At 40.7% G+C, this 13636-nt stretch overlaps 1 protein-coding gene across 1 annotated transcript in view; it reads left to right on the forward strand.

Annotated features, from left to right (window-relative positions):
• Positions 1–665: 665 nt before the first annotated feature.
• Positions 666–13636, forward strand: part of LOC133421541 (E3 ubiquitin-protein ligase rnf213-alpha-like) — a 41102-nt gene continuing 28131 nt past the window's right edge. Inside the window, exons 1-17 of the mRNA XM_061711196.1 lie at positions 666–701; positions 4416–5130; positions 5203–5540; positions 5648–5793; positions 5893–6060; positions 7588–7717; positions 8905–8960; positions 9424–9595; positions 9683–9841; positions 9964–10062; positions 10159–10281; positions 10414–10591; positions 10903–11076; positions 11179–11331; positions 11414–12030; positions 12141–12300; positions 12379–12596. Coding sequence (XP_061567180.1) covers positions 666–701; positions 4416–5130; positions 5203–5540; positions 5648–5793; positions 5893–6060; positions 7588–7717; positions 8905–8960; positions 9424–9595; positions 9683–9841; positions 9964–10062; positions 10159–10281; positions 10414–10591; positions 10903–11076; positions 11179–11331; positions 11414–12030; positions 12141–12300; positions 12379–12596 — 3642 coding nt within the window. The remainder of the gene's footprint in view (positions 702–4415; positions 5131–5202; positions 5541–5647; positions 5794–5892; positions 6061–7587; positions 7718–8904; positions 8961–9423; positions 9596–9682; positions 9842–9963; positions 10063–10158; positions 10282–10413; positions 10592–10902; positions 11077–11178; positions 11332–11413; positions 12031–12140; positions 12301–12378; positions 12597–13636) is intronic.

Raw genomic sequence — 13636 nt, forward strand, 5'->3', positions numbered from 1 at the left:
AACTTTGGCTTTGATATTTTCTTGTCTGTCTTCGGGGATACCGTGGAGCCTTAGGTTCCATCTTCGCTGGTATCTTTCTGCCTCGTTGACTTTCAATTCAACCTCCGACAGCCTCTGGGTGTTACTTTTACATGTGGACTTCACCGCTTTCATGTCAGTTTTCAGGGTTTCGACCTCCGTGAACACAAAGTCAATGGATTTTTTCAGAGCGTCGATGCTGACAGTATTATTGTTGATCATGCTCTCCAGATTATCGGAGCGCTCATTGATAAGGCCAGCAATATTTCTCTGTAACTCAGAAAGGGTTAAGTCGCCTTTCATCTTCTTCCCATCTGGTTTGGAAGGAGTATCAGGGTCGGACTCAGGAAAAGACGACAGCTCCGGGCTCTGGCTGCGACTGCAGGTGTTGGAGCCAGTATAATCATGCTCGGTTAGAGCGTGGGCGGCAGCGGTCGCAGAACAAGCCGGAGCACTAGTGGTCTTAGCAGTTGCCATCATACCTTTGGGTGAAACTTTCGTCGTATTCTTGGAGGGGAGTATTTTCTCTTTTTCTTTGCGTTTAAGCCCGTGCTCCGTCCGGAACATGGTGACAGCAGCCCAGAATTGAAGGACGTCAGTCTAGTCCGTCAGCTTATTTGATGTTAGCCGCCGCCGTTAGCTTTTTGATGAACTCGACGGACTTCGGTGTAAAAGCAGCGTTGGTGAAGCACTTCCTCAGTCAAATGGCGCAGGGAGATATAAGAAGGTCTTACAAAAAAGTCACGACTTGAAAGTTGTTCAAAAATAAGATAAAAAAGGGTGAAAACTGAAAACTCGACTCAGCCACGTACCTTCACGTCTGTACGGGCCGCCATCTTGCGCAGCCCCCTGGCCGCCCATTCATTTCAATGGAGTTTGCTCACCCAGCGCATCCGCCGAAAAAATTTCTGACTTCCTGGTTTACTTCCTGGTACACGGGCCCATAGAGCATGCGCAGTTGAGTCACCTCCCATGATGCTCTGGGGCCTCCCATCATGCCCCGGGGCAATGTGAACGAGCCCTGCGCGCTCTGGACAAGCGCTGCGCGCTCATGAGTCCTTTAGACCGGTAATGATAGATGTACACAATGAAATTAGGGATTTATAGGGCAAATCAACCGATGCTGTTCTCAAAGTCATGGTTATAGACTATACATGGTTCATTTGTGTGTTTTTTTTAATTAAAGATAAAACGAGTCATTTTTATTTAAGATGAGACACCCCAGGTTAATAGGCTAAAACAGGGTAAAAATGTAAATAGCAGGTATCACCATGAAACGTCCCAAGTTTATTACTTACATTAAGACAAATATTTTTTGTATTACAAGTTTTGTCAAGTATTATGTTTAAATATGTCCAATATTATGTTTAAATGTGGTTAATTTGTGGAGTTTTATTTTTTTGAGTAAGGATAAAACGAGTCATCTTTATAAAAACAAACAAACAAAAAAACACATGGGATTCCCCACAATAACACAAGCTGGCATATGCTATTTATCTATATACCTTTGGGTAAATCTTTTTGTCTATTAATGATCGTGCAGTCCGAATGTTAGGCGTAATTAACTTTGCATTTTCTCTGATTCTTTTACAGCTTCTGGGCTCACATTAAGTGTTATTCCTGCCTGATATCTTATTTTCACAAACCATACACCGTTGGCTACAACGGAAATGTTTAAGTACAAGAATGACAAACCATTATTATTCTTGCTATTAAACATTTCCGTCTGTGATCCCCCTGGTCAGGGCGTTTAGACCGAGTGTGACCTGAGCGTCCCACCTGAGCTCTGTGCCATAGCGCGCAGCTCCAGCTCAATGAATGACAGAGGGTCTCCTGCTCAGCTGCTGCTCAACACTGATCAGAGCAGCTCCCCCTCGTTTACTGAGGTTTTATTATAAACCCAATGTCTTTTGTCATGGAAAAGAAAATTAAGAGACCACAAAAACACACCTTTGAGCCGTGTTTTCCACTTTTCTGAGTGATTATTCCGCCGAACGGCTTAGATTCAGCCATGCTCGTTCCCGAGACACACACGACCGCGCTTTGCGAGTGCACGGACAAAGCCGTGACGTCACGCCCAGAAAGAGACTTTTCTTTGACTTTTCTGGCCGTTATAAAACATTTTTGACGGATATAAAGTCCATGACTTAAAAATATAGAATACAAAGATTAGTAATTGCCGGTGATTACAGCTGGAGGTGTCCTGTGAACAGTTTTAGAGGCTTCTCTTTTACTATTGCGGTCTATGGGAAAAAAGCTTTCTGGGCCCCATGGGATTTTTTGTTGCAGTACCGCGGCTGGCCACTGGAAAAAATCGGCGTGGCTTCTGAGCGCGAGGTTGGGGGGCTGGTTCAATTCTATTGAGGAAGGAGGTGTCTGCATAAGTAAACTAACTATAACTCACTTAATTTTCAACCGATTTTCACGCGGTTTGCTTTGTTACAAACGGCAGACATGTAGCTATCATACAGGATGCTTGATGTACGTTAAAAATGCAGGCTTTCATGCTAAAATACGTTCTGCAGGTAGTCACACTACTGGTTATGTTATTCAGGTATACACACATACATACATACATATATATATATATATATATATATATATATATATATATATATATATATATACATATACATATACATATATATATATATATATATATATATATATATATATATATATATATATATATATATATATATGTAGCGGGTCCCGGCTGGGCCGCTAGCGGATAGATAATCCTGGAACCGGAGTACTGGAAACACACAAATAAAATGAGTGACACCGGACCACCTCTGCTCATTCTCCAGTCCAACGGATTATGAGCTTCCCGTCCTCGTCGCGCTGTTAAAGGTATTGTGACATGAAAAACAAATTTTTCTTGATTTTTTGTGTTTTGTTGGGTGTCTTGACATCAATTACACCCAAAAAACAACGAACTTTTAACATTCAGTGTATTGTGTGCTTTCTGGGATTTTCCGCATAACTGTGCAAAAACGGCGCACCTGGTTTGGTGGCGGGCCGTGACGTCAGGGCCCGCTAAATCACCGCCCCCTCCACCCAGCTCCCTGCCTCCTCTCCTCTCCAGCGCACCATAAAGGCTGATTTATGGTTCCGCGTTACACCGACGCAGACCCTACGGCGTAGGGTTACGCGGCGACGCGCTACGTACGCTGAACCCTACGGCGTAGGCTCTGCGTCGATTTAACGCGGAACCATAAATGAGGCTTAACACGGAGCTGTTTACAGCCTCTTCTGTTCTAATCACCGGAGGAAAACTGCTAAGAAGACCCGCGGCCACTGACTGGACTTAAGATAAGGAGACACTGCTGCTTGCATGCCTTTATTTTTATGATTGTTTGCTGTGGACTGTCTGCTTCGCCCTGCTCCTTTTCCGTGCATGCTTCGCCTGTCGCTCCCGGCCCCGACGCCGCTGTGAGTGTATTGCTCGCGGGGAGCTGCGGTCCCGGTCCTCTGGTCCCGGTTGGACTTAATCCCCGGGCTGTAGTCGCCCTGTCTGGGCTGTGTGTCGGTGTTTGTGGTTTGGTGTGCGCGCGTGTGTGTGAAGACGGCAGAAGTGTGTAGCGGTTGGTTGGAGGAGGAGCGGAGGAGGAGCGGAGCAATGATTGACAGGAAAGGGGAAAAAGGACCCGTTTTTCACGGCGCAAAAAAACACTGTAATAAAAAGCCAGGAATGGAGTACTAGAGTGAAGTTTTTCTTGTTACACTCTTTTAGACACATTTGAGGGATGTTGGCCAAGACTTTTAATAGTGTTAAAAGCATGTTAAAAATGATGTCACAATACCTTTAAGAGTCCCAGCGGAGCGGGCCGGGGCTGGTGCTGCCACCCTGTGTCCGTTTCTGGTACTAAAAGTCCTTGTGTGTTTCCTTCTTGTTGCCATTTTAGCAGGATGAAATAATAAAATAAAAAGATACAAAAACCAAAGATAGCAATAAACCAAAAAGTGACTTCAGCGGAGATAAAACAATAATAATGACAATAATAATAATTCTACAAAAATACTTTTGTGAGTATCACATATATATATATATATATATACATACACACATAGCAAATAGGTTATAGTAGGCTACGTGAAAAGGAGTTCTATGTATCTGCACTCGATTGCTGTTCCTGCGGAAGACCCGGATGTCTGGCACAGTGAAATTGAAATTGAATTGCAAGAACTGAATTTGAATTGTAAGAATTGAATGTAGATTCAGTTTTTCAATGCAATGATTCAAATTAAACAAATTCAAATGATGTGATTCAGATTCAGTTTTTTGATGAAATTATTCAAGTTGAGCAATTCAAATTCAAATATAAATTATTCAAATTCAGTTTCTAGTGGCACATATTTCTGCCCATATTATTTCCTTTTCTTGGTTGTTACAGAAAAAAAAGAAGAGAAACAAACGGAAGAAAGATGGTAACATATCAGATCAAGAGAAAAGCCTGTCTGACCAGTCCTACATTTCTGCGGGAGACAACCAGCAGCAGAGGAGACTGAGAGGAGACTCTAGTGACAGTGAAAGCTCTGACACTGCAATGAACAAAAGACGCCAAGATGAGTTCTCCTCCTTGGAAACACCACCTAGTTCATTAGTTGCTGACAATACAGTGGCCTCTTCTGAAGAGACAGAAGTCACTCAGAGTGAAAACACTGGTACAGTTGAGGCTGGTGTAGCGGCTCAGTCAGAGGAAGCCACTGACGGCCCTAAAGAGGGAGAACACAGTGCTCAGAATTCAACTCAGGATCAGACAATCAAGACAGCACCAGCTGACACTCCAGATCAACCACCCACCTCAGAGAACAAGACCTCCCAGTCAGCTCCTGGTACAGGGACAGAAGCTGCTAATCCTAAAGATGCTCACCCTAAAGATCAAAAGACTGCCTGGAAAAATGCAAATAACAAAGAAGAAACTGACATTACTAAACAGCCTGCAGTGGTCCAGGATGCCAACGTGGATCCAAACGGGAAAGAGACCGGAGACCTAAAACAGAAGGGAAACCTTAAGGATAGTCACAAACAGAAGGGGAAAGGTCAGCAGGACCAGGGACAGAAACAAATGGGGAAAGGTCAGCAGGACCAGCAACAGAATGAAAAAGGTCAGCAGAACCAGGACCAGAAACAGAATGAAAAAGGTCAGCAGAACCAGGACCAGAAACAGAATGGGAAAGGTCAGCAGGACCAGGACCAGAAACAGAATGGGAAAGGTCAGCAGGACCAGGACCAGAAACAGAAGGGGATTGGTCAACAGGATCAGAAACAGAAGGGGAAAGGTCAGCAGGACCAGGGACAGAATGAAAAAGGTCAGCAGGACCAGGACCAGGACCAGAAACAGAAGGGGAAAGGTCAGCAGGATCAGAAACAGAAGGGGAAAGGTCAGCAGGACCAGGACCAGAAACAGAAGGGGATTGGTCAGCAGGATCAGAAACAGAAGGGGAAAGGTCAGCAGGATCAGAAACAGAATGAAAAAGGTCAGCAGGACCAGAAACAGATCAATTCATCATCAAAGGTATTATTATAAATAAATGAAAAGTTATGCTTGATAAGAGAGCATTCATGAAACCATCTTCATGACTTAAAGTGATGCATACTTATCATTCATATCTAATATTACAGGCTGCCAACTCAGGCTCCAGTGTGGATCCAGAAAAGACAAAAATGGATGTGCAGGAGTCGGGGAGTGTGCAGGACACAACTTCAGACGATGACAAAGAACGTAAACAGGACAGTCAGGATAACATCCCAACTCCCCCCCCTAAAAGGTGATGCATTTCTGTCAAACAACTGTTAACATCGTCTTTCAAACAACTCATTCTTCTTGTGCCTTGTTTTCGTCTTTGTATTTGTCTTTGTCTTTGTAGACCAACCCAGAACAAGACCATTGCTGCATGTGAAAGACTCACAATTTACTTCCACGCAGTCCTCTCAAAGGATTTCCAATTTGATCCTGATAAAGATCTAATTTTCATCAGAGCTGGCACCCTCATTGGTACATGGGAGGAAAATGCAGCTGAACTCTTTGTGACCAGGTATTTATTGTGTGACGGATGGGCAATGAAGTTGAGGGACTGCAAAGTGATATACTTATTTGATTTAGGAATAAGCCTGTCTTTGGTGGTGTAGGACCAAAGTTTTGTTTCATCTTCTTCAAGATGTTTTTTATATAGCCAGTGTGGTTGAGGGCAGATGCCTAATGTATGTGAACCATTAATCACATTGCAAAGATATAGGTTTGACAAATCCCCTATTTGCATTGAATTGATATAACTGATGTTCTAAATTGCAGACATACAGTATATCCCTGGATGTGTCATGGTGATATGATGCCATTAATTGTGTTAAATTATTAATCTTTACTTTACAAATATTTTGAATCATGATATGAATCCATGGTTTATTTGTTCACAATTTTGGAGAATAATTGGATGTGTATTGTATCATATAGTCCGCCATTGAACTTTAGTGACATTACTTTTTACATGTGATGAGAAATAGTGTATGTGCTGAAGTTGCTGTGTTTAGAGTTAACATCATAATAACCATAACAAAATAGTTTTTGTCGTAGTAAAGGCTCAGTGCTGTTGGATAAGAGTTTGAGCTCTATGAAAGAAAGTTTCTCAATGCATGCTGTCATGAATGTCATCCATCTTTTTGTTGCTGTTCTGGTGCCTCTGTGCTTCTTATTTTTGTCTCATTCTGAAACTGAATCTTGACAAATTTAATAAGTGTATATTTTTACCAATACATTTATAACTGATCATTATATCGACCACAGCATCCATAGTAATGCCAGGAAAAAGATAGAAATAGGTCTCCTATGTTGCTGCATTTAATAAACAAGGGAGGTTTAAGTGCACATCTTCAGCTTTGAAAGCTACCTGCTCTTTGACGAAATTATTCTCATAACAACTATGATTTCTAAATCAGGGCCAAACTACCTCACTTAGTGGTAAATGGAGAAAAACCAATGTGTGTTTCAAGCTTCATGGACATGCAGAACTCATGCTGTATTTTTGTCTGACTGATTTAATACCAGTTACATTAGATTTTCTTTTCCTTTGATGCAGGGATTTGGGAGAACATGGGTATCTGGTGGAAGGACGTCTGACGACAAGCAAAAATGAAACTGTGTCTGAGTCAATACCGTACAAATATGTTGTCTATAAGGATAAGAAGCACAAATATATGTATGAATACATATATAAAATTAATAATTCACGGCATCCCACCAACAGATGTTTGTTTGTGAAATCCCACCTCATCACTAAGGATGGTAAATACAACCTTTGCCCAGTAATTGACGTTTCACTTGACATTAATGTATTATGCAGTTTTTTTTATGAACTGGAACATGTGTATGCGACAACCCCCCCTTTATTTGCCTTTCTTTTTTAAGGGGACTGGCATCAATATGATGACATCATCTGTGCTCAGCCATCAAAAGGCATGCTAAAACGCTTAAAGGAAGCTATCTGGCCTGAAGAAAAGAGAAGGCTGGTTGAAGGCAGAAAGATAGCAGGACATATAATGCTTGAGACCATATTTGATCTTCTCAGCAGCTGGAGTGAAACCAACCTGAGCAGTTTTCAGGTTCAGCTGAACCAGTTCTTTCAGGTTTATGGAAACCCTTTTGTGATTGAAGACAAAGTGAAGAAATGGGACACCTTAGATTTTGGAGAAGATGATGTAAGTTCATAGTCATTCTGGTCAAGGTTTCAATAAACTTTTGTTAATGACTCAACTTGCTTCACTTTACCTTGTTTTAATTATTTAGGTGAGGAGGATGCTGAGAGAGTTCATGCTGGCAAAAGTGATTCCTCAGTTAAAGGATGGAGAAAGACAGAGTTCCTATATCCACGACCCCTTTCGAGCAGCTGTCATAATGCTTCATACAGTGGGACAGTATAAAATGAAACTTGATAATGCTGAGCTCAATCGGCTCTGTACTGCGCTGTGTTTACCAAAACTGGAGAAGGACACATTCCTTCAGTACTGGACAGAGTTTTCTCAGGATGTGTCTGTTCTTAAAGGGTGAGTAACAGATGTTTAAAAAAAACAATAACTGACTCAAACATGATTTATTTCCGTTCAAATGCTCTTATGATTTCTGTTTTAGTTTGCCAGAAACGTTGGTGTCTCTGATAAAAACTGTGAAACATGATCCTCAATGGATTATGGTTCTACCACTTGTTCACCTCCTCAAAGGCACCAGCAAACCCTTTGAAGTACAAACTTCTGCAAACATGAAGTATGACGTGTCTTGGGCAGGTCTGCAAGGCATTGACGTGGGCAATGTAACATACATGAGCAGTCAGTATAGGAAGTAAGATTCCCTTTACATTTACATTCTATATCATTACTTCCACATACAGTATATGAATTATCATTATTTATGCATCTATGTCACTTGTGGGGTTTTATTGTTATTTTGTTTTTAGGTCTCTTTTAAATGTGATAAAAAACTACAATCACTTGACGGAGGTGGATACAATTTTAGTTCGATCCTGTTTGTATCTGATGCCAATCGATAAACTCATGGAGTGTACCAGAATCATGAACCCTGAACTTCTGGACCTGCTTCTTGTTTTCACTAATAAGGTTTCCCAGAAAACAACTACCAGCAACTTTCAGGTAAATATAAGTCAAAGTGAACAATCTTAATGTAAGTCCCGAAGGAAGCTGCAGTGATGTGTGTAACTAATGTTCCTTTCTGTAAGGGAAACAAGTTATTTGTAAACCCACCTCCATAAAATTGGGAGTTTTCCATGACCATCTTATGATATATATCTATATGATATCAAATTACCTTCTTGTTTTTTTGTTGTTTTTTTTTTTAAATAAATGTTTTGTTTTTTTCCCCTTTGCTTTTTTAGGATGTAACTGACATTCTCGTCCACATCCAAGGTCATCTTCTTGAGGAAAAATATAGGTATGGACTTTGAAGACCTAATTTGCCAGGTTAATCTTTAGATCAGTATAATAAATGTGCTCATCAAATATCCCCTGAAAGTCCAGAATGTTCCACATTTCTGCATTAATATGATTTAAAAGAAGCCTCACATTTTCACAAGAATACATAGAATTGAGAAGAGACAATTGAATTGCATGTTTATTTTATTAAAGTAAAATTATCAATCATTCCAAACATTTTTTTTGGCTGTGTTTATTTTGGCTTTTAGCAAACTTTCCGATGTGAGGGTGAGGAGCTCCTCGTCTTGTTATCAATTAAAATTAAATGAATTAACTTGGTTCTCTATCCACTCTTTGGGGCCTTTGTGTAATCTTTAATTATATAAATGTAGAACATTTTTAAATGTTTACAGACTTTCAAATAGTACTGTTTAAAAAGTATTTAAAATATTTTTACCTCTTTTCTTATTCTTGATTAACAGTTACTTCACAAAGGCTTACGGGAGAGAATGTCTGGCTACAGCAGTGAAACTGCTGGAGAAGATCTGCAAAGGAGTCAGAGTCGGATCATATAGTCAAAACTTCCCTGATATCCCTGTGGCGTGCATGAATCTGGTCTCGTCGGTGTCAAACTTTGTTCAATCCAACAAACAGGTATACAGAATATAGTTCTGATATAAAGCATTAGCATTACTAATGATTATTTGCAGATGTCAAAATGACCCGATTATTTAAATCTAGGAGGCTCCAGATGGAGAGAATCAACATGGAAAAGGGATGGAAATCACTCAGGCGACACGCATAATGAGAAACTGGATGAATCAATCCTTCAGACAGAGTTTGGTCAACAAGGGGCTGACTTCCTATTTATACGATAATACAACAAAAACAGAGATTGAAGTGAGTTTGTATTTTTCTTTCTTCATGCAACACAAAGCATAAAAGTGGACGCTTACAATCTATTAAAGTTGTATATTACTCAAAACATAGGGTTTTTAGAATTTTTATTTTATTTTATACAGATTTGGAACAACATCATTTCCATTAACTTCAAAGACGAAGAATACACAAAAGAGTGGAGGCAGACCTTCACAATGGATTTTGAGGGCAAATACAAACAGGTAGGTGATACATGTAAATAAGTAATTATTTTTGGCAAATTATAAATTTACCAAATGTAGTAAATTATTTTTATTCATTTGCCGATGTGCTTTTAGGAATCTGCACTCAATCAAGTTGAATACTACTGCAAGAACATAGAGAAGCTCAGTGAATCCCATCCACATGTTGCTTCCATCGTTGAGAAGTGTGCTCTTGAAGCTGTCACATCTCTGTGCCAGGTATGTGACATTTACTTGAGACCTCAGTCCTGGATAATCCTGACGTTATTTAGTAATAAGACTTATATAAGACTTAAAATACTATGAACAGGTTATTTACATGAATTTTAACAATTACCTAATTGTAAACAGTCCAGGTCTGAAGGACAAGTGTTTGAATGGTTTGAGATAAATTGGAAGTTTGGGAAACTCATCTCTGCCATTATCCAAAAATCCTGGCCAAGGGAAAATCAAGGACATTATCAGGAAGAAATCGTCTTTCAGCACCTCCTCTCCTGGACTGCGGCCAAAGAGATTTTCCATCTACATGGTATGTTAGGACCCCTGCCTTTCACCTGTAATGAGCTGGGATAGACTCCAGCAAAGCCCTATCACCCTGTATAGGATTAAGGGGGTATAGAAAATGGATGGCTGAATGGATGGTATATCAGAACCAAAAAGATTTTGTATGATGGGATGGCAAGCAAAAAAGGGGTAACTTATGTACATACAATGCATTAAAGTAAAAAAATGCTCATGAAGAACAGTGGTTTAAATCAGGATCTATGAGATAAATCATTAACTGGAATCATTGCTGTAATTTTCGCAAAAAACATTGAACTCTAAATTCTCCCTCTACAGACAAAGACAAAAAGCTCACTGAGAAGCTCTCTAAAGATGCCAGAGACAAAATTGCTGAAGGTATATCATCGTTCAAAGCCATCACCAATCAGCTGCTTCAAGGACACATTAAGATCAGCGTCCTGAACAACATTCTGCAGAGACAGCAGCCCTTTTTAGATCTGCTGAAGATAGGTAATCACAGGATTTCCTTAAAGAATTACTTTCCAGAAATTAAGTATCAGATTACAATAGTTTTCAAGATCCTGAGATGTTTGTGTGTTTTGATTTTACCAGAGTGCCTCTCTGAGACTGGACAATACAGGGACATGGCCAAAATAAAGAGGCTGCTGCAGTGCAGACAAGATGAAGTGAGATCTGTGTACCATGAAGTGGAGCTTGTGGATGTCATCTTAACAATGTGTCACAAACTTGAGGAACATGTGACAGGTATGGTCACCATGTCAGTGGAGTCAGTCACTTTGATTTGTTGAAGCAAATTTAACACAGACTTTCTTACTTTCCATGATAGTTGATGTTGCTGACTTGGAGAACAAAAAACAAGTCAACATTGAGATGATGCCCTTGGACCATTTCATGGAGGTTGATCCATTTGAACAGATGGCTTCAGAAAAAGCTGGTATTGTGACTTACTTCAACCTCAGTAAAGATATCAAAGATATGGCGGAAGTGTTGTACACTTTCAGAGAGAGTCGTATATTCAAATTATGTTGGGATGAACATGCAAGAGACCTGGCAGCTGAAGAAATGGAGGATGAGGAATCTGTTGAGCAGCAAGAGGACATCATGGTAACACCTGAAGTGATTCATGACAATATTTTCTCGGCTTGCTTTGATGAGTACAAAGACATCTACACTCGTCTGAAGGATGGCAGTATAGGGCTTGAAGAGGTCAATCAGTTTTTTGGAGCCTACAAAGGCAAGTATGATGATCTAACACAGGAACTGGACATCATGTGCAAAGTTGATAAATCAGTTGAGAAGCAGTGGATCCACGGCAGAGTCAAACAGATTGAAGAGTATTATGAACTTCATCTGGCTGTGGACTCAGCTAAAGTTATCATGAAGGTCAAAGAGACGCTTGGTCTTCAAGGTGACTTCGGAGTTTTGGAAACACTCACAGAAGTTGTAAGTGGCCATGTTTTGAAGATGGGAACTGATAAAATATCAAAGTACAGATATTACTTTAAATAAAAAAAAAACAGACTATTTAACCTTAGCTTTGACTCTCTTCTCAGATCCATGCAGACTTTCAAAAAGAGCCACTGAGTCGAATAGACAATAATTTGATGCAGGCAAAGATGGTTCTGGTGGAAATTACAGAACCCCGCAGACGGTGTCTGGAGGAGCTAGGACTCAGACGACACTTTGTAAAGTGGGTGAAGGACGCCCTTGAAGGTGAAGTATAGATGTCCTGTAGAAACATCAGCATACTTAAATTAGTTTCTTAACAGTTTCTCCAAATGTAATTTCTAGATATTAATGAGTTGAAGGTGTTTGTTGACCTGGCCTCCATTTCTGCGGGGGAGAATGACATGGATGTGGATCGAGTCGCTTGCTTCCATGATGCCGTCCTGGGCTACTCTTCAGTGCTTTACGAGCTGAAACCCGACTCTGGTTTTACTGCCTTTAAAGAAGTGCTCAAGAAGCTCTGGAGAGCTTTTGAGAACGACGGAAACCTACCAAAGAAACTGGTAGGAGGACAAAGATTATTATGTGGATTCAGGCTTCCATTTATTTTTTTTTGGTTTTGTTTTCTTTTACAGCATTTCATTAAAGCGACACTACGTAACTTTTCCACCTTAATATCATATTTCCAGAGTCATTGTGATGGTACATCAACTTACAACGGGTTTAATGAAACCTCTGTCATGGTCTGAGGGGTCTGTATCGCCTTCACTGGCACTATGTAACTTTGAGGAGCATGGTAGGAACCCTGCCACACTAAAAAACTACAAATCGTTACGACTTTGACTGCTTTACGGCATACGTCACTTCCCCCTCCTTCCCGATTCGCAGTCGAGACGAAAATGGGCGGGGCATGGAGCACAGCTCCGCAGAAGCTGGTAACCCGTTGCTGTTGCTGCTGCAGCAGTTCCACACAACAGACGTGGGGAAAAGATCCTAATGGTTTAACTTTTCAACGGTTTCCTGCTCGGAGGCAGAACCACGCAGGCCAAGTATCTGATATAACAAAGTAAAAGAGTGAAAGAGTCGTCAGCTCGCTTTGGATCGCGGCTGTAACGACCAAAAACCTTCCACACAGTAAAGCCTGAATTATGGTTCTGCGTTAAATCGACGCACACCTACGGCGTAGGGTACGTGGCGACGCGCAACGTACGGTGCGTGTCGCCGCGTACCCTACGCCGTAGTCTCTGCGTCGATTTAACGCAGAACCATAAATCAGCCTTAAACCACAAACACTCACACAGACCGGGTCGGATCAAAACACGGGTTTTATTCCCCACTTCTCCAGCTAAACGCAGTTGCTGGCCAGCTGTCTGCGGTGCAATTAACCCCAATCTTCAGATAAAACTAGTTTGTTGAGGAAAAAATATTAACTCTTATTTGTAGCTGCAGAGGAAAAAAATAATCTCACGAGGAAAACAAAAATATTGCTCACGCCTCGGAGCCTCTTCACCATAATATAGCAGTCAAAAAAAAAGAAAAGAGAAGTAAGAGGGATACAAAACATGTACTGTATGTTGTACTATTATACTCATTTATTGAAACA

Source organism: Cololabis saira, chromosome 21 (genome assembly GCF_033807715.1).
Source record: "Cololabis saira isolate AMF1-May2022 chromosome 21, fColSai1.1, whole genome shotgun sequence".
NCBI classification, from domain to species: domain Eukaryota; kingdom Metazoa; phylum Chordata; class Actinopteri; order Beloniformes; family Belonidae; genus Cololabis; species Cololabis saira.